This window comes from Lipophrys pholis (genome assembly GCF_963383615.2).
Source record: "Lipophrys pholis genome assembly, chromosome: 17".
NCBI lineage: Eukaryota > Metazoa > Chordata > Actinopteri > Blenniiformes > Blenniidae > Lipophrys > Lipophrys pholis.
In genome coordinates, this window is record NC_137643.1 from 25,113,086 (window position 1) to 25,134,328 (window position 21,243).

At 46.6% G+C, this 21,243-nt stretch overlaps 1 protein-coding gene across 14 annotated transcripts in view; it reads left to right on the forward strand.

The window, feature by feature from the left end:
• phf14 (PHD finger protein 14) overlaps positions 1 to 21,243 on the forward strand; it is a 118,727-nt gene that overhangs the window by 46,116 nt on the left and 51,368 nt on the right. For 6 of the 14 annotated variants that reach the window (XM_080485182.1, XM_080485188.1, XM_080485191.1 and 3 more), the window contains exons 14-15: positions 4,139 to 4,301; positions 18,626 to 18,688. In XM_080485182.1, coding sequence (XP_080341308.1) covers positions 4,139 to 4,301; positions 18,626 to 18,688 — 226 coding nt within the window. Of the gene's footprint in view, positions 1 to 2,263; positions 2,800 to 4,138; positions 4,302 to 18,625; positions 18,689 to 21,243 lie in introns of those variants that run through there. The other 8 variants (XM_080485189.1, XM_080485190.1, XM_080485192.1 and 5 more) reach the window with 3 other exon arrangements.

The window sequence follows — 21,243 nt, forward strand, 5'->3', positions numbered from 1 at the left end:
ACAGAGGATGTAGATTCACTACAGATAGGATGTAGATTCACTACAGATTGGATGTAGAGTCACTACATAGAGGATTTAGAGTCACTACACAGAGTACGTGGGGTCGCTACACACCGGATGTAGAGTCACTACACAGAGTACGTGGGGTTGCTACACAGAGGACGTAGAGTCACTACACAGAGTACGTGGGGTTGCTACACAGAGGATGTAGAGTCGCTACACAGAGGATGTAGATTCACTACAGATAGGATGTAGAGTCACTACACAGGGACCATAGAGCTGCATGTGGCCGTAGAGCTCCAGGTTAACTTTCCAGAGGAGCTTCATTCGTCAGTTTGAGGCTGATTTTACCTCTCGATCAGCTGAAGAGTCTGACCTCCTCACCGTCTGCACACTGCCAGCATTGAGTGCTTGTAATTTAACATCAGCATCTCTGATGTCGATGAAACCTCATAATACAGTTTTCTGAGACAGTCTGCAGCTTTTGAAACAGATTTTATTTTGTCATTGCTTGACTCTTTGTTAATGTTCAAAATAAAAGTCAGACGTCACCTTAAATGTAGAAGAGATGGATTAGTGGAGCTTCTGGACTCCGTTTCAGCCGAGGTCTGAGCTTCCTTCTCTTCATAAATGAAATCCGGTGCCGTTTCCTGTCACTTCCAGGTTCCATGTCGTTAAATTCCTTCACTGATATTCAGCTTTTCAGCGATCAGTCATCTCCACAACAATAAAAGCCTTAATGTTCACAGTGAAGGACTTCCTGCTGTAACTGGTCCACTGGCAGAAACGATGGGCCAACTCGTCTCCCCGGCAACACATTTATTTTTATTCAAAAACTGTAAAAACAGAGAACCAGTGGTCAACCGGAGCACTCTCAGTGTGATCGCCACTCTGCCGCATCACGTACTGACTTCTTCTACTCTTACAGTAACCAGAACACGATAAACTTGTACTATAGATACTATATAATAATAAAATAATTCCTTCTATAATCATGACATTACCATATTTACATCGTCCATATGAATTACAGTTCTTAATTCTTTCATTGACGACCAATGAAAAACATCTTCAATCTAAAGTATCAATGTGCAAAATACAGATTTTCATCATGGCTTAATCCTGGAATCAGCACTGATAAAGAACCACCTGTATGCTGTTCTAAACTTCATCATAGTGCCGCATAACGTTCACACCAGTCGACGCACACGCTGCATGCAAAGGGACCAATAATGCTGAGGTCTCAAATGTAACAGGAGACAGAAGCCCCGTTTCCACAGTGCCCCTTGGTACCGGTGCCGGTCGGGTGGGGTCGGCTATCCGTAACCAGACCCGTATCAGTGCCGCGTTTCCATTACACGGGGTTCGGTTTGAAATGTTTGAACGGTTGTGTAATCATGCAGGATGTGACGCCATAACGGGACATTTTCAAAAAAGTTTCCTGATTGCTGCAGAAGAACTGATTGGAAATGGCTGCTTGCTGGGAGAACAGGTCGTCACGGACCAATGAGCAGACGGCAGTGTTGAAGCTCCTCCCCCTCATATCCGGCACATTGTGCCTGGGACCCCAAGTGGAGGGGTAGCGAGAAATGGTTACCAATGGTACCGGTTGGTACCGGTTCTGAGTCAGTGGAAACGCACAACAACCGGTTCCGACCTGACCCGTACCGGCACCAAGGGGCTCTGTGGACACGGGGCTCTAGTGAAGGACCTGGTCCTCATCAGTGGAATTCTTCATGTCATCACATGAGCTGTTTTTACTGTTTAAAGCTTTATGTAGAGCTTCACACAAGTTTCACTCCTGTTGTACCAAAGAGCAGTTCCCGGGAGTGGACCTGCTCACTTAGTTTGTTTTAATCCAGGAAAAGTCCACAATGTGTGGCGAGACGTGCATCAGTAAGAATATCCAGCAGTGAGCTTCAGATTGGAACAGTACCCAGTAACACTGACCAGTCCCATTACGATCATCCCGTGTTTCGAAAAGAGTCGGTGCTTCTAAAAAACGCTCCTCTCTGCAATTACGTTGATCCTGCAGCTGAACTCATCTTCCTCCTGCGAGTCTGAGCAGAGGAAGCTTCTCCTGCTCGTGGCGAGCGCGTCGGAGCGGCGGCGCATTAGGAGCCTCACTTTGTTTATTCATATTACTGCTGACATTTGCGGCCGGTCGCTGGCAGCGGGATTATCAGATGACGGATGCAGCGATGGTGGAAATGTCACAGTCTCCTCTCTTCTTCCTTTTTCTTTCTCTGTTTTATCAGCACAGATTTCACGCATCTGTTTTTCCGCCCGCGATAGTGTGCAGATGAAGAAAAGTGGAGCGGCTTCTTGTAAATGAGCGAAATGAAGAGATGCAGCTGGCGTTGGAAGGCAGGCCGCGGCCGTGTTGGTGAAACACAATCTGTCTGCGCCCGCACTCCTTCATTTCAACTCCGGATTAAATAAGCATGAAGCTCTTTTGCTTTATTGGTTGGAAATTAGAAAGCGCCTGGATGATGAAAGTGTGGCTGCAGACTCACAGCTAATTGCAGAGTTGCTCATATGCAAGAAGCCACTGAGACAACACAGCAATGTGCTCCTCTTCACAATAAACAGGCCTGGCTCAAGCTGCTGCTGCTGCTTGTTTAGAAGATAACACAAAGCTGCATCCACTGTTTCCTGCTCTGATTTCTATTGTACAACTATCGTGAGTACTTCTGTTCAAAAGCTGAATATCTGGAGCCTCAAAGTCATTTCAGTTCAGGGGCCACATAGTGGCGTCGTGCCGTAACAACCTTTAAAATAAAGGTTTTCCTTTTCTTGTGCAGGTGATGAAATTGTCTATATTTTTTACAAGATCAAACAGTTACTACTAGAATTATAATATAAGGCCTAATTTAATGAAACCTGCAAAATGCAGTGACATGTTCAGGAACCGTCTCTTAGCTGTTGCATCATGGATGTTTTTACCGACTCGCCTTAGAAAGATGTTATATTCTAGTACAATCTGCTGGCTGGTTTGGCGGGACGGTTTTAGCCTGATGTTTGACCCCCCCCTGCTGTAGAGTGAAAAGGTTTTAATACTTCTCTCATACATCTTCATAGTGTGCACATAACTGCATTAGTGGTGTGTTGCTGTGCAGCGGGGCACACCATATACTAATTTATCCACCGACTAAGATACTTTCCATGCTCTGGCTATTCATGGTCAAATCCAATGCACTTTAAATACAAAAGTAAAAGTGCGGTTGATAGAAATTAATACTTAACTTGTGTAATTTATTTCATACCTGGTGCAGTGCAGAAGTGAGAAACACAAAAATCTGTTAAAAAAATAAAAGATACAAGTTGCTCCACGTCTGAAACCCTAAATTAGGGGCAGGAGAAAGAGCACTGTTTTTAGAAGAACTGAACAGCATCATCTACACACGTGGCTGTATTCATCACAAATCTTTTCCTAATTCCAATATTCAAGACCATTCATGTGATATCCTGCAGCCAGTGTCGACACATTCAGCCAGTGGGAGTCGTATTGCTCAGTGAGTAAAGAATTGGGCCAGACAGGAATACAAAGCATGACGGAGCATCATGTATGTGTTGATTTTCAGAATAAAATGTGTTGAAAATGATTTTACTTAACGACTGCAACATTATTTCTTCTTCTGAAACGCAGACCGTTTTCTTATCTCCCATGACCATCCTCACTGAACCCTCCACCCTACACGGTGGGCGGGACTCTGAGGCAGTAGGACTCGTCTGATTGGCCAAACATGTCACCATGAGGAGCCTGGATGTACAGAGCATGGCATCAGAATTAGAGCTCTCCCATTGTGCACGCTGCTATCGTGATGAACTTGAGATGTAGTGAACAAACCCAGTTTGAAGATTTATAACTACTGTGGTAACCTGCTGAGTGAATGCTGTGAGCTAATGAGGTTAGCTTTGCATAAACGTGTGAAAACGAGGCTACGTTGCCAATTAATGTGACGACCTTTAGTTCCCAGTCGTGGACAAACTGAGCACAGTGGACTTTAGGTAACGAGCAGTTGAACGTGTTCCGGTGAGTTTTTGTGTTTGACCCAGAGCGGCGTCTGCTAAGGAACCTTTCTACATTGAAGATTCAGGTGTGTGATATCCACGTCCACCCTCCTCCTCTCTCCAGGCAATGCTCCGAGTGCGACCAGGCCAGCAGCGACGAAGCCGACATCGCCATGGAGACGCTGCCCGACGGCACCAAGCGGTCCCGGAGGCAGATCAAAGGGCCAATCAAATTCATCCCTCAGGAGATGTCGCCGGAGCCCAAGAAACATCAAGTGAGAGGCACGGTGTGTATCGATACACACTGGAAAACACTCCGGCTCACGGCCAGCTCCTTGTAGAGCAGCATTAGTCATGATTAACGTGACTTCTCATTAGTTTTTTGAGGTAATCGCAAAGTTGTAAGTATAGCGAAGGAAGACAAAAGGCCATCAGAGTAAACTAAGACCTGCTTCCACTTTGAATAGGAGAATTAAAGCTATTATAGGGATTAAGGTTTTTCTCACTCCATCACTTCATGACTTGTCCAGAACCAAAGCAGGTAAATGATTGAACATTAATTTATATGAAACCTTTTGAAACCAAGGTAAATGATCCCTGGAGAATCATCACTCGCTAAAATGTGATTACGTTTGAAAAAGGGACTTAAGAGGGATCACTGACTCGAACTGATTCAAACAAGCATGTGAAACATGTGGCGGAAACCAGCCCAGCACAAGGTTGAATCCAGGTCTTTTGTTGGCTGGATAGAAATCAGTAAGAAAACGTAACTCCGGATGTGTAATGGCAGTTAAAAGTTACCACACTAAGACCACCCCCACACGAGCCAAAACTATCTTTTTTTTTCTCCCCGGGGTTCTCAAAAGTATTCTGTCACTATGATCACGGCCCAACACGAGCCCTAAGGGCATGTAGTACAGAGGCCAGGCCTTTAGGGGCGCTGTGACTCACCAAAAACACAGAAGAAGACACGGAGATCATAGAAATTTAGAAGTAGACTATTGCTCCTACACTTCTTCTGAGTTTTATAGGTCTATGCTCCTGCTTCTCCTCCGGCTAGTATCCGTAGCTCCTGCAGCGCCACCTGGAGCATGGAGTCCGCCATTGTTGTGGTTATTAGAAGACATTGCGGACCGCGGTGAGGAGAAGATGGGGGCAATGATGTTATCGTTTTCCACAGATGATCGGCGTTTTAGAATTTGCCCACTCTAGGCCCCGTGTTTAAAAATAAAAAGGAGAAACAACAGTGGAAGGACTTTATGGTTCTATGCTGTTCGTCTACTTGATGTATAGTAAATCAATACATCCAGTAGAGGGCAGTGCACATTGTCGGTTTCATGTGCGACAAAGTTTCGAATCCAAACATCCATGAAACCAATTCACAACTGCTACAATAAGAATTCAGTCATCTGGTTTGGAGGATCATTTTCAGCTTTAGCATTTCAGCAGTTTCTTCAAAAGGATCCTTGTTTCCTTTTCTCTTGTCATACATCAGCTATACTGCTCAACACTGCCCTCACAGGTCATCAGTGCTATTACACTGCTTTAATACACGTCTGTAAGCTCCTTGAATATTTAGCATGGTGGGCCTTTACTGCTCAACAGCTGTTAGTTTGTTTTAATGATGTAGGAGTGACAAAGTTAAACTGAGAAGTGAACGCATCTGTTCGATTTGAGTCTGAAGTGCTTCTGAAGAAGTGTCGGCCCCGCTGCGCCTCTGTGGCTCCTTGGCCTCTTCGTGTGGTTCAGACTCGGACTGTGTTGAAGTCTCAGTGTTGAGCTGTGAACACAAGCGTCCCTCCACCCCTCGTCGGATCTCTCTTATCTGAGCCATGTTCTGATGCAGCGATACCGAGGCGCCTCTCTCCAGAAACCCTCCAGATTCCTATCTGACAGCTCTGCTGTGGAGGAGCTGTCAGTATGTGACCCGGCTCCTCCCACGGGGGACAAAGGGGACCGCGATTCTCCGTACACTCCACACTGTCTCCGTTGCAAAAACAGAAAGTGAAGAAGAAGAAGCTGTACCTGTGTGTGGGGTCGTGTTAGAACTCGGCAGCAGTCCGGGTTAATGTGCTTTTTGTTCTGGTTTGGAAACCCGGTGCTCAGACATGTGCTGAGGACCCTGCTGGAGCTCTCAGGGATTAAGCTGCCTTCTGATTTTCTTTTTTCCATGTCTTTCCTCGTAGCCTCAGCCACTTGGGCGAGGCACTTCAGTGCAGCATTTATCTTCAAATGCAAGGCGTGCAATGGCAGCAGCTAAAGGGCCCTGCTTTGCATTTTTAATGCTTTTACCAGAGCGACCGAGCACTGGCACTTCTCTAAAGACATGTTTCAATTTATCAGCACTGCTTATCGAGAGAGAGAGAGAGAGAGAGAGAGAGAGAGAGAGAGAGAGAGAGAGAGAGAGAGAGAGAGAGAGAGAGAGAGAGAGAGAGAGAGAGAGAGAGAGAGAGAGAGAGAGAGAGAGAGAGAGAGAGAGAGAGAGAGAGAGAGAGAGAGAGAGAGAGAGAGAGAGAGAGAGAGAGAGAGAGAGAGAGAGAGAGAGAGAGAGAGAGACAGACAGGGAGATAGAGGGAGAGAGAGAGAGAGAGAGAGGGGGAGAGAGACAGAGAGGGAGGGAGAGACTGAGGGGGGGGAGACAGAGAGAGAGAGAGACAGAGAGGGAGGGAGAGACAGAGAGGGAGGGAGAGACTGAGAGGGGGGGAGAGACAGGGAGAGAGAGGAGGAGAGAGAGCGAGAGAGGGGGAGAGAGAGGGAGAGACTGAGAGACAGAGAGGGAGGGAGAGACTGAGAGAGGGGGAGAGAGATAGAGAGGGACAGAGAGAGAGAGCGAGAGAGGGGGAGAGAGAGAGTGAGAGACAGAGAGACACAGTTTGGCTGGTCCTGGTCCTGTACATCAAAATATTGAACCCAGCTGCTACGGTGGTGAGCCTCTGTCCGGTTCTGTCCGGTTCAGATTGCTTTACTCTCTTTTCCACTGAGATGGTCGAGTGTGAAACCAACTTCATCAGTCAGCCGTTAGCATAGCCACCGCCATCAGCATCAATCAGCTATTTGCTGTTAGCGCCGTGGTAGCACTCCCCGCCAGCAGGCCGGCCGCAGAGGGACGGACACGATGTGGGGACAGACGGCCGACCGTCCGGCTCACGTAGGCTCGGGTGCAGAAGCTGCAAATGTCCGGCCGGCTCAGCCCGGCAGGTCGAGATGGCGGCGCCCACCACTCAAACCCAGCATAGATATCCATCAGCTGGTTAGCTTAGCAACCTCACGTTTGACATGGCGACGGGCCGGAGTGTGGCAGAGAAAGAGCAGAAGTGTGTGAAGATAGAAGGTGGTGAGGAGAATCACACTTCACAGTGGAGCTAGCAGCTTGTAGAGATGAACCTGACCTGCCACCGATGGTCATTTTCACCCTGAGACCATGAGACCAAACTACTTGAGATTAAACGTCTGTTCTTGGTCGAGGATTTCCTGAAATAAATTTCTAAATAAATGTGACTTGTCGTCCAGTTCGACTTATATATGTTGTTTTTCCTCTTCAAGACGTATTTTTTGACTCTTGCGACGTGAACCCAGGAGCGACTTACAGTCCGGGAAATACGGTCGATTATTATTCACCGTTTCAGAAAATGATGGATTTTGGATCCGTCTAGTTTCCAATGAAATGAAGCTTTTCAGAAAAGCTCGAGTTTATCCTCCTGCATGTTTACACTCAGTTAAACCAAGACGTCAACCTGTTCAGATGTAGGAGTTAATAATCCTGGACCGGAACCGGCTGCTCCAGAACCTTTTGCGAATTTGTTGCTCGGCATTTACCCCACGATCAGCCTTCTTGTTTTTCTTCATTACGGTAAGTTTCTCTGCCCTTCTCCAGTCACTCACAAGTTTATCGCTCTCTTCGAACTCTTTCTGCTTTCTCGTTTGACTTTAAATTCCTCTTATCTTTTAGGAGACATTTGTTTGCTCCGTCAGTCAAATACAGTAGTAATGGAGTTTATTTTCTGTGACACTCGCAACTTTTGGTGTCAAGGGCTCTGGACTTCCCACCAAGAGATAGGGCTGGACCCAGAATGCAGACGCAGAGACAGGTTGCGAGGAAAAAACTTAGGAACTTTAATCTTGGAAAAAAGGCAAACAAAAGAAGTCCAATAACCGCTGGCAGAGGTACCGAGAGGGAGCAGGCAGAGACGTTGTCGAAGAACAGGCAGAGTTGGATCCACGATGGCTTGAAGTGTTCAGAGTGAGGCGTTGACGTGACTGTGGAGATCAGACGGACTGACGAAGGTGGTGAGAGCTTCCTGTGATTTAAAGCAGAGTAATCACTAATGCAGAGCAGGTGTGCGAGGCTGAGTGCAGGGCAGAGCAGAGCAGCAGGAATGAGCCGGAGAAACAGCGGCGCGCCCTGGGCATGACCGGAACTGACAGGGATCATGACAGTGCCCCCCCGTCAAGGGCCGGCACCCGACGGCCCAGGAACTCCAGGATGCACGGCATGGTAATCACGGATGAGGCCAGGGTCCATGATGAACCGTGAGGGAACCCACATACGCTCCTCAGGACCATATCCCTCCCAGTCGACCAGGTATTGCATGCCTCGACCCCGACGGCGAGCAGCTAGCAACTTTCTTACAGTAAAGACAGGGCCACCATCGACGATCCGGGCGGGAGGAGGTGGTTTGACTGGAGGAACCAGGGTGCTGTCCGCCGTGGGCTTGACTTGGCTGACATGAAAAACTGGATGTACCCGCATTGACCTGGGTAGTTTCAACTTCACAGTCACAGAGTTAATAACCTTGGATACAGGGAAAGGACCCACAAACCTGGGTGCGAGCTTACGGCACTGAACCCGTAGGGGCAGATGACGTGTTGAGAGCCAAACCCTTTGACCCTCCTGGTACTCAGGGGCTGGAGTCCTCTTGCGATCGGCAGCCACCTTGTACGCAGAGGACATCTTGACGAGGTTCTGCCGAGCTCGCTCCCATACCCTCTTGCAGCGCCGGACCAAGGTCAAAGCGGATGGGACTGTGGACTGAGAGTCAATGGAGGGGAACAAAGGTGGTTGAAAACCGTGCACAACATGAAAAGGGGAGAAACCAGTTGATGAGGAAGGTAATGTATTGTGAGCATATTCCAACCAAATGAGCTTGTCAGCCCACGAGGACGGCTCCTGGGATGCCAGACAACGCAAACCTGTTTCCAGCTCCTGGTTGAGGCGCTCCGATTGGCCATTAGTCTGGGGGTGGAAACCAGAAGACAGGCTCACGCTGGCGCCCAGGAGGTTGCAGAACTCCTTCCAGAAGTGGGAAACAAACTGAGGTCCTCTGTCCGAGACAATGTCTGAGGGGAACCCATGGAGTCTGAACACATGCCTTAACATTATCTCAGCTAGTTCCTTGGCCGAGGGCAGCTTCGGGAGGGGAATGAAATGCACCATCTTGGAAAAACGGTCTACCACCGTAAGGACAGTAGTGTTGCCTGCAGACGGCGGCAGGCCAGAAACAAAGTCCATGGCAAGGAGCGACCAAGGCCTGTTGGGGATAGAGAGTGGTCTCAGCTCCCCCACTACCCTCTGTTTAGAGGATTTGCATGTGGCACAGATGGTGCAGGCCTTTATGTATTCAGTAACGTCCTTACGCATGTTGGCCCACCAGAACCCCTGAGCTATGACGAACATGGTCTTGGTAATACCTGGATGACAAGAAGTCTTGAGAGTGTGGGCCCAATCAATGACTGCCCCCCTAAGCTCAGGAACCACATACAGTCTCCCTGTCGGACACTCTGGTGGAACGTCCACCTGGTCTAAGGCCTGCCTGACCCTGTCTCTGATTCCCCACGAGAACGCGGAAACAAAACAGGACGCTGGAAGGATTGACTTGGGCTCGGATGGTACAGTATCGGATTCAAACAAACGGGACAGCGCATCAGGTTTAACGTTCTTGGAACCTGGTCTAAAGTTAATGGAAAAATTAAACCTGCTGAAGAATAAGGACCACCGGGCCTGCCGTGCGTTTAACCTTTTGGCCGTTTTAAGATACTCGAGGTTCTTATGATCTGTCCAAACCTGGAAAGGGTGAGGAGCTCCCTCCAGCCAATGTCTCCACTCTTGAAGAGCCAGTTTCACCGCCAGTAGTTCCCTGTCCCCCACATCGTAGTTACGCTCAGCCAAAGACAACTTCCTAGACAAAAAGGCACAGGGGTGAAGCCGATGGTCCTTGGGACTAACTTGTGACAGAACGGCTCCTACCCCAACCTCGGAGGCATCCACCTCCACTGTGAACTGCAGACTGGTGTTGGGGAGAGTGAGAACAGGGGCTGATGAGAAACGCTCCTTAAGGGCCTGAAATGCAGACTGGCATTCAGGGCTCCATACAAACGACCTAAGAGGAGAAGTGAGAGCATGCAGGGGTGAAGCAATAGAGCTGTAGTTGCGAATGAACTTGCGATAGAAGTTAGCAAAACCTAGGAACCTCTGGACGTCCTTGCGAGACTTGGGAGTAGGCCAGTTAATCACAGCAGTTATCTTTCCAGCGTCCATCTCTACTACTCCCTCAGCAAACACAAACCCAAGGAAGGATACAGAGGGTTTGTGGAACTCACATTTCTCGGCTTTCACATACAGGTGGTTCTGCATCAGCCTCTGGAGGACTAACCGGACATGCTGCATGTGAGACTCTTTATCGGGAGAGAAGATCAGGATGTCATCGAGGTACACAAAAGTAAAGACGTTCAGATAATCCCTCAGGACATCGTTAACAAAGTTCTGGAAAACGGCGGGAGCGTTAGTTAATCCAAAAGGCATGACAAGGTATTCATAGTGGCCTGTGGGGGTGTTAAAGGCAGTCTTCCACTCATCTCCCTCTCTGATTCTGACTAAGTGGTAGGCGTTGCGGAGGTCCAGTTTCGTAAATACCTTGGCCCCCTCAAGGAGCTCAAAGGCAGTGGAGATGAGTGGGAGAGGGTACCGATTCTTGACTGTAATCTTGTTTAGTGCTCTGTAGTCGATACAGGGGCGCAGGGACCCATCCTTCTTGCCAACAAAAAAGAAGCCGGCCCCTGCAGGTGAGGTGGAGGGCCTGATTAGACCAGCAGCAAGGGAGTCTTTAATGTACTTCTCCATGGCGGAGCGTTCAGGTACTGTGAGGGAATAGAGCTTTCCACGGGATGGGGAAGAACCCGGAACCAAGTCAATAGCACAGTCGTATACACGGTGAGGAGGTAGAGTGGTGGCCTTTCTCTTACTAAAGACTTCGGCTAAACTATGGTAACAGGATGGGACGGTAGCCAGGTCAGGATTCTGGTGATCTGGTTCAATATTAACCCCTCTAGCAAAACAAGTGTCCTTACACCTCTCCCCCCAGCCCCTGATTTGTCCGGTTGCCCAATCTATCTGGGGATTGTGTAATGCTAGCCAGGGTTGACCAAGAATGATGTCATGGGACATTTCTGGAAAAACATGGAAACTGATAGTCTCACTGTGACAGTCTGGGAAGCTTACTTGAACGGTCTGGGTACGGTGAGTTATTCTGCCCAAAAGAGAGCCGTCAACGGCCTTCACCTCCAGGGGGCGCGGGAGCTCGATGAGTTGCAGAGCTAGTGACCTGGCAAGATGGGAGTGAATCAAATTGGCTTCGGCCCCAGAGTCAATTAATGCAGGCACGGAGATAGTGTCATGATTAGCGGCCAGCTCGACCTGTGGCTGGACCTGGCTAACAGTGTTTATGAAGATGGCATCACTCACCGGGAGTCGTTGTCTCTTGGGGGATCGGGCAGCCTTTACCTGGCATTGGCTGACTGTGTGTCCTAACTCGCCGCAATAAAAGCACCTGCCCTCTCTCTGTCGCCTGAGTCTCTCCTCCTGGGAGAGACGGGTTTGTCCAATCTGCATGGGCTCCTCAGCGCAGGGTCGGGAGGACGATGGTGATGGGAAGGCTGGAAGACTGGCGAGGTCACTCCTCCGACTCTGCGGCGGAGAACTCCCAGAAGCGGGGCCTACTCTCGCTCTCTCCCTCTCCGGCAGGCGGCGGTCAATCTTGATGGCGAGGGCGATCAGAGCATCCAGCTCCGCTGGCGGATCGATGGCGACCATGGCGGTCCTGATGGGCTCAGAGAGCCCCTGGAAGAAGGCCTCATTCAGCGCTGCAGGGTTCCAGTCACTCTCGGCGGCCAGGGTGCGGAACTGGATGGCGTAGTCTGCCGCACGGCGTCCTCCCTGTCGGAGCTTAAGGAGTGAGCGAGAGGCTTCCCGCCCCGGAGAGGTCTGTTGAAATACCTGACTGAGAGCTTGGGTGAAGGTGACCAGGGATGAGCAAACGTCCGATCGGCGCGACCACTCTGCAGTGGCCCAGGCAGCAGCACGACCGGTCAGGTGGGACAGGATGAAGGCGACCCTGGCTCGATCGGAAGGGAAGGCAGAGGCTTGAAGTTCAAAGTGTAGTTCACATTGAGTCAGGAATGTCCGGACATCACCAGATTCCCCAGAAAATTTCTCAGGGCGTGACAGCTGCAGTGCAGTCCCAGCGGCAGGGGGAGCAGGCTGGTCCCTGTCTGGAGCAGGAGGCGTGGCAGGAGAGGAGACGGAATCAGAGGACGGTCCACCCTCCCGACACAGCACCTGGGTGAGAGAGTTCAGTTGTGCACTTAAACCATGGATCAGCGCCTCCTGGCGTGCTGTTGTGTCCTTTATGTATGTGTGCATGGACGTTAGCTGCTCCTCCTGCTGTGCAATCCTTTGTCCCTGGGTCCTCAGCGCACGCCGGACAGGGTCAGAGTCTGCTGGGTCCATCTTTTGGTCAGTCCGTTCTGTCAAGGGCTCTGGACTTCCCACCAAGAGATAGGGCTGGACCCAGAATGCAGACGCAGAGACAGGTTGCGAGGAAAAAACTTAGGAACTTTAATCTTGGAAAAAAGGCAAACAAAAGAAGTCCAATAACCGCTGGCAGAGGTACCGAGAGGGAGCAGGCAGAGACGTTGTCGAAGAACAGGCAGAGTTGGATCCACGATGGCTTGAAGTGTTCAGAGTGAGGCGTTGACGTGACTGTGGAGATCAGACGGACTGACGAAGGTGGTGAGAGCTTCCTGTGATTTAAAGCAGAGTAATCACTAATGCAGAGCAGGTGTGCGAGGCTGAGTGCAGGGCAGAGCAGAGCAGCAGGAATGAGCCGGAGAAACAGCGGCGCGCCCTGGGCATGACCGGAACTGACAGGGATCATGACATTTGGTTGTCAGTGGCATCTAGTGGACATGGTATGTACTGCTCTAGTTTGATATTTAACACAACCAGCCAAATAACACACAAAAAAAGTGATTTATATTCTGGAAAACGAGTTGTGATAGTGAATTCCAAAACTCTAAGAACAGAAGTGGCCCCATGCTGCTTCCTTGTGGAACACCGATAAAAATGTTTTGGCAGTCAGACAAAGCAGTTCCGATGCAATAGTGCTGCAGGTTTGAAGCTGGTTCGCAGTGTGTAGTGTCTACTGAAGGGAAAATCATTCAGAGTAGACCTGCGAGCCTTGTTTTATTTTGTAGGAACATAACGTGGCGGCAGTAAAATTAATGCTGCGTGGCAGCGGCTGTGATTTAAACTGGCGGAGACCATGTGGCACACTCCTGTTCTCACTAACGCTCCTGCTGTGGGGATCAATCAACGCTCTAATTACTACAAGAGTTTTTATGGTGATGGACTTAAGTAGATCGTTTGGAATTTGAGTTTAATTTGTGATGTTGAAATACTAATGAGCTTGTCAGTTAAATGCTGAACTTTAGATTAATATGAGATGACCAAACCCAAAAACTCACCTTTCACTTGGACTGGCTGTTCCTGATTTTTAGAACTCAACCTATAAATACTATTATAGATTTAGTAAATACTAGTTTGACCGTATCTACCATTAAAACCTTTTTGATCTCTTTTTTTTGCTTTTTACTTTTCTACTGTAAAGTGGTCATCAACTAATGTTTTTTGACATTTGAAGAGCCTATATATGTAATGAAATCTGTTTTATTTTGTAACTGTAGATTAAATTATTGTCCAAACAGGATTTATTTCTCTACTAATTGAGGCCAATTCAGAGTTGCCATCCTGTAGTATCAATCACTATTGAGTAAAAATGAAGTCTCTCAAGAGCGCACTGGACATGCTTCATATATTGTACTGTAAGTCAATATCTTTTACTTTCACCTTTACTAGTTTCAGTGCTCCCTGAGTTGAGAGAAATGTGCTTTTTTTCTCCAATTAAAAGATTCGATCAGGTACATTTGTCAGTTTTGAAGCGGCAAGAAGACAAATGGAAATAACATGTACACAGGGAGATGACACATATTCCACATGGTGATTATGTGATTTTATTTCATAATTTGAAAGAACACATGCTAAGACAATATTTTTTAAAACGAGAAAATTCCAGAGGAAATTTTGTTGTGTGTGTGTGTGTGTGTGTGTGTGTGTGTGTGTGTGTGTGTGTGTGTGTGTGTGTGTGTGTGTGTGTGTGTGTGTGTGTGTGTGTGTGTGTGTGTGTGTGTGTGTCACATGTCCCCTTTACAATTTAGCAGTCTGTGTTACCAGGCAGATTAGGCGCAGCTGTGTGTGTTGGCAGCCTGATTAAATGCAGCTGTGTCTGTTGCCATGGAGACGGAGCTCCTGACACTGGCTCAGCACCCGTCACTGAGTTGCAGAGGCTGGCTCACATACAGTCACTAAATGTGATACGCATCTCCCGAACAACTGATTATAGTTGGAGAACCGTGACACTTGGTTGGAAAATTTCTTCACCGTCAGTGACAGAAGAAGTTGAAGGACTTCTAGTGAGCTTCCATTCTTTCAAAATGTCCTGTGTCCCCGTGAGGAGTTGAGACAAATGTCTCAACTTTTGGGTTTGAGTGAGAAAATGTCCCCCCAAAATACATTGGAGTGGATGGGAAGAAATTGCGCACTTGCTGCAAATTAAGTCTTTTTTAGAGAGAACCATTTATTTTCCAGACAAAGTGGCCCCTTGTTCGAAGCACAAGGCTTGTAGCTACGTTTTCATGTATAATATGATGAGAAAGAGGAAGAAATGTGGCCATGGAGATGAGAGAGAGATGGTTTTTTGGGGGGGAAATCGACAGCTTCTCCCACTCTAAAGAAAATCTCCCCACTCTAACTTTTCCAATACGCACCCATGTTAAACTCCAAAAACAGCTGAAAACTTTATCTAACCTGAAGGCTCACAGATTAAAATTGGGCGGAGATGTGAAAATTCTGGCAACGTTTTAAAATTTGAATAAAGCCTGTAACTGAAAATATGGCGACGTAATCTGACATTGAAAAAGAGCAATTTTGTTTTTGTTCCCATCTGCTTTGAATAAGACATTTTTTGCAGTTTTTTACGTTTTTTTGTTTTTTCTTTTCGGAAACCGTTAGCCGTGGCGCTTATAAAAGTTATAGCGCACCATTCCCGAATTTTCCGCACGTTTTGATGTGCTTTTTTTGTACCTGCTCCAATAGGTTTAAGACTCGTTACGCGCCGAAAAAACTACAAGAAAAACTTTTGAAAAATTGTTGATCTGCCTAGGATAGCAATATTTGCTCCTTGCCTCTTAAAGAGGCAGGCACAAATAATCAATGTTTTATAGCAGGGGTGGCCAACCAGTAAGAGACTGAGAGCCTCAAAAATGACCGTGGTACTGCAAAGAGCCACATCATACAGATGTGCAGTTACAGAACGAACTCCCTCGCTCATACAAACATGAAATGACATCATATATATATTGATATGTTTGGTTTTTTCCTAGGCGAGATTTATTTATCGCACATACAAATTAATACCCATGAATAGAGACGCAGTCTCTCCCTGCCTCACTGACCACAGACACACACACACACACACACACACACACACACACACACACACACACACACACACACACACACACACACACACACACAAACCCTCTGATCCTGCAGCTCTGCCGTCTCGCTCGCTCTCTCGCTCTTTCTCTCTCTCTCTCTCTCTCTCCCTCTCTCTCTCTCTCTCCCTTTCTCTCTCTCTCTCTCCCTTTCTCTCTCTCTCGCTCTCTCTCCCTCCCTCCCTCCCTCCCTCCCTCTCTCCCTTTCTCCCTCCCTCTCTCTCTCTCTCTCTCTCTCTCTCTCTCTCTCTCTCTCTCTCTCTCTCTCTCTCTCCCTCCCTCCTTTCTCTGAAACTGAGTGACGCTGTTACAAAAGCATTGTAAGAATCGCGACCGTCTTTAGCGCACTATGAGTTCAGCGGTATTATCGACTGATGCAGAAGGACGTGTGGCCCGCGAGCCGTCAGTTGGCCACCCCCCGATCTATTGATCTGGATCTCCACCAAAATTGTATTTGTTCTTCCTTTGATTAAAATGCACCAGTGTGCCAATTTTCATGAAGATCAGCTTGTTGGTTTTTCAGATATTTTAACAGACAAACAAATAAAGGCGGGGGATTTTCTAACTTCCTTGTGATAAGCTTTCAAATCTATCTCCATTTGGCTTACCTATCCCAAAAACTTTCTTTTAGCAGTCTGAGGTCTAAAGTCGATGAACCTTTGCTTTGTGTGTGTCCAAGTTCACTTTCGTTATCTCGACAGAGCTCAAGAGGTTCTTCTGCCTCCTCAGGTTGATTATTTATCTGTTGTTTTTGTTTACTATGGTAAGTAAACTAGTGCTGTCAAACGATTAAAATGTTTAAATCAGATTGATCACAGGGTTGCTGTGGATTAATTCCGATTAATCATGATTAGATGTCAATCATTTTTAATCTATATAAATTGCGTTTCATTTTGCATGAGCAAACCGGCTGAAGGGAATATATCTGCACGTGTTCCATTATCGATTTATCAAACATCTTTAACAGATGTGGACTGATTATATGTCTGTTTCTTTCCTTCTGGTTAGCCATTGCAGTGTTTTTAGCTATTTTGTTCAATTTGGGGGTTTTAGCCATTTTAGCAGTTTCGTGCTTTGACCATGACTGTGTGTTTGCTGACTCGTCAGGATGTGATGTCGGCCAAAGCTGACGAACTGCTGAATCATTCAAGAGTCACCATCATCACCTAACATTACAAAAGTCTGATAGAAATGTTTATTTCACTCTTTTGGCTGAGGGTTGGAGACTCTGAAAGGAGGTAATAAAGTGCAGGTTGTAATTGTTCATGGTTTGCTGCAGCCTGCGACCCAGCGCAGTGCTAACGATAAATCTCCCACATGAGCAGATGCCATTAATCAGCAGAAATTGAGTAGAATTAAGTTAATATATCTGGTTACCAGCTCTTCCTATGCTCTGTTAATTTCTGTAATCCTGTGTGAAATGATTCATGCTAGATAAAGATGCCCTGATGTACTTAGTTTTTTAATTATATTTCTTTTTACCTGGGACTTACAAACTGCCCAGACTTTTAATTCCCTCACCTGAGCAGAGCCTGAGATGATCCTCGCTCTGCGTTTGAGCACTTGGATCTGACATTCCTTCACCAGGCCGAGCTGCAGCGCCGGAATTATTAAAGACCGCCAGGCCTTTTGTTCGGTGCGGCAGTTGCAGGAGAAACGAGGGAATAAAGGAGCCAATTGGCAGCGTTCTTGCAGTGAGCATTCTTAATGATAAGTGCTCCATCTGGCGAGCGTCGCTGAGCCAAAAGCGACAGATGGAATTGTTTTCACAATCTGTTTAAATATGTTGTCGATTCCTCTTCCCCTTTTGAAGCCTGCTGAGCAGCGCACACGTTTGCTCTCCAGCAACTAGGAGAAGTTGGGTTTGCTTTGGTGCGGCGCTCGGCTCTGTGAGCTGAAGTGTGACGACGGCGACGGCAGGAGGCCAGAAAGTGATTTCAGTCGCGCTGCCTTCATATCTTCAAGATATGATCTGTACATGTAATCCAGGGCCCAACCTGGTGGCCCTGCAGCAGCAGGACTACACACCCTCGCTATAACCCAGCCCTCCATCTTCTAGACACTTCTTTTCTTTTTCTTTTTTTCATTTCTGGAAAATTCAATTTGTTGTGATGGACGTACACGCAGACGCCACGAACGCTGCAGTTTGCTCTCCAGGCCACTAGTTGGAGCTGTGCTGTTGTAATGCAGCGTACCCGTGTGTGCTGAGACCAGCAGGATGTAAAGCTGTCCTTTCTTCTCACCGGTCCTCCTTTATGGTAAAGGTCCACTTGGTATTTGTGTGGAAGAAGTGCTCTCCACATTTAGGAGGATGGTGCAGTACATCTTGTTTTTGGTGAGCTGCTCACACACGTACTGAACCAGACAGGCCAAGCAATTTATTACACCACTGTCAAACTGTTACGCTATTGGCTGTATTGAGTATGAGAAGATGAGATTATACTACAAACTGTTTCACATCCAACGTTCATAAATCAGTTAAATGAGAGACTTCAGGAAATGAAATAACGCAAACGCGTTTTGTAATATTTTGAATAAGAACAATCGTCCACAAGCATGAAAGATAAAATTATTCAAGTTTAAAAGACCAGCTGCAAGACTTTCTCCTTGTCTGTGTGCTGCCACGTTTAACTCAAGTCAAAAGTGAATATTCCGTGAACTCAGGTTGGTCTGGTGATGCGGAGTGATTTCACTGCTGCCTAAAAGTGAAATCTTTGTGTTTCAGAGGACTCGAGGCCAGAAGAGGAAGCGGGTTCCCATCTGTGAGGACAGAGAGGAGAAAACTGAGGTTTGTCCCTTTGTTCTGCTTAAAAGTAGCTCAAATGTCCTTTCACATACAAAACTTTCTATTCTTCTTGTGCAAAATCGAAGATTCCATTTCTGAAAACGTTTAGTTTAATGTCTTTTCACGAAACATGAAAATTTAAAAGAAATGTTCTGTATTTTCAACATTTGTATTGATTTTTCCTTCTGAAAACAAAGTCTTTTTATAAATTCACTCTCATTCTTCAGCTCTGATGCTCGTGCTTCATCAGTTCAACAAACAAACGTGACGGCCAAGTTGCAAACTGTCACAATTTGTCAACTAAAATCTGTAAAAAAAAAAAATGTACCCAAACGGCACAATCGCTAAAATAATATAAGTGAAACAGGTTAAAGGACTAAAAACTTTTAACAGGATAAAATAGATAAAACGCTTCAAATATTTGAAATGACTGAAAGGTTCATCATGGTTTCAGACAGAAATTGGTGCCGATCGCAAAAATGTGGATGTAAAATATATTTGGGCGTCGACCAGTGCAGAAAAAATACTAACAAATAAACCTTAAATGGTTCATTCTGATGCGTCCTGGACAATTAAATACTACGTTGTGACGTGATTAGATTTTGCTTCTTAACAGTGATATAGTTCCTTTTCTGTGCCTGTACCTGTGCGTGTGCCTGTGCCTGTACCTGTACCTGTACCTGTACCTGTGCCTGTACCTGTGCCTGTGCCTGTGCCTGTGCCTGTGCCTGTGCCTGTGCCTGTGCCTGTGCCTGTACCTGTACCTGTACCTGTGCCTGTGCCTGTGCCTGTGCCTGTGCCTGTGCCTGTGCCTGTACCTGTGCCTGTACCTGTGCCTGTGCCTGACTGACTTCACTCCAGACTTCACTGCCTGTTTATGCCTCCTGTATTTGGCACATGAAATGAAATACTTCCTATTATCCTCTTGTTACTTGGATTCCGTATGTTATTTGCCATAGAGCAGCATGGCTCGGTTGGTAGAGCGCTCGTCTCCCAATCGGAAGGTTGCAGGTAGACCATCTGACTATATGCCGAAGTGTCCTTGAGCAAGACACTGCACCCCAAATTGCTCCCACTAGAGTGACAGCACCTTACCTGGCTGCAGCCTCCCTTGGTGTGTGAGTGTGTGTGTGTGTGATTTGTGAATGTGGTTGACAATGTAAAGCGATTTGGGGCTGCTCAGTTGAGAAAGCTCTATATAGGTGAAGTCCATTCATCATTTACCATTACAGCGTGTCCTCTACATTCAGTACATTAGCTGTGGCGGGCCGCCATTCCTAAATCCTCGCCGCTACTCCTTCAAATGTATTTATTTTCTTGAGTTTATTTGACGCAAAGAAAACACCACCGCCACGAGTCTCCACCTTCAGGGCAGAGTCTTGCAGTCACTGGGTTGGGTAATCACGAGCCCATCCTCTGACGGGGGGGGGGGGGGGGGACCGCAGGCAGCATTTTGGCTGCTAAAGCCAATTTAAGTAGCAGCAGCTCCATTTCAGTGCAGTTAAAGGCAGCGAGCCTCCAGCCCTCATTTGGACGGTCAATTTTCTAAAGAGACGGCCAACAAAATAGCGCACAGCTTGCTCAAAGCCGTCTAAAATATGTGTACAGTAGAACCTTGGACGAGGGAACCCGGTTAGAGCAGACACATCGTCGTGCACAGAGAGGTTTTAACTGTTAATACACCTGAATGAGTGGACAGCCTCCAGCAGGGGGCGCTGCTGTGACTCCTCCAAGTTTCACTTTACACCGGGAGAAAAACAAAAGGCCGGTGGACCAGAACCGGCTGCAAAAAGTTTCAGTCCAGCCCCACAAGCCACCGAGCAAAGGGGGTTATATAGGATTTATTGACGGGTGTAAATTCAAAGGTTATTAGAGCTTGATTTGACCAGTCCAGCCACTCAAGTTAAAACTGGACTGTATCTGGCTCCTGAAGTTACATTTTATTTAGTATTTATTTTGTATACATCTCTGGATATATTATATTCATGTCTATATCTTTATGTTGGTTCAGGTATGTGCTTTTAAATAAGTATGTTTCTTCCAAAATATATTATTTGGTGTTTGGTTCGTTCAATATCATCACAATGTAGTATTTAGTCGTCCACAATGCATTGAGCTCCATTTGTCTATTCTGTCAACATTTCTGGGTGTTTGTGGGGAGGCTAAACCTTTTCTTTTTTCTTTATTTTACCTGCATTTATTCATTTTCATTTTATATTTCCTTGATCTATTGATTGTATACTAATAGCAAAAAACATATATTTGACCGGCACTGGTTGCTACCAAAATGCTTCAAGTACAAAGGTAAGTAACTTACATTGTCATCTTGAAACTATGATAAAACTGCTAAAATTCCCACAATAGAAATAAAATATAAAAATAGCTACAATGGTCAAAACATCTTAAACAGATTAAATAATATAAATGGCTAAAAATGGTCAAAACTACTAAAATACCCAAATGGCAAAACAAAAAACGAAATAGCTTAATGGTAATAGAAATAAAAATGGTTCAGTTGGATAAAACTGTCCAATTAATTCCAATTTTAATGATTTATT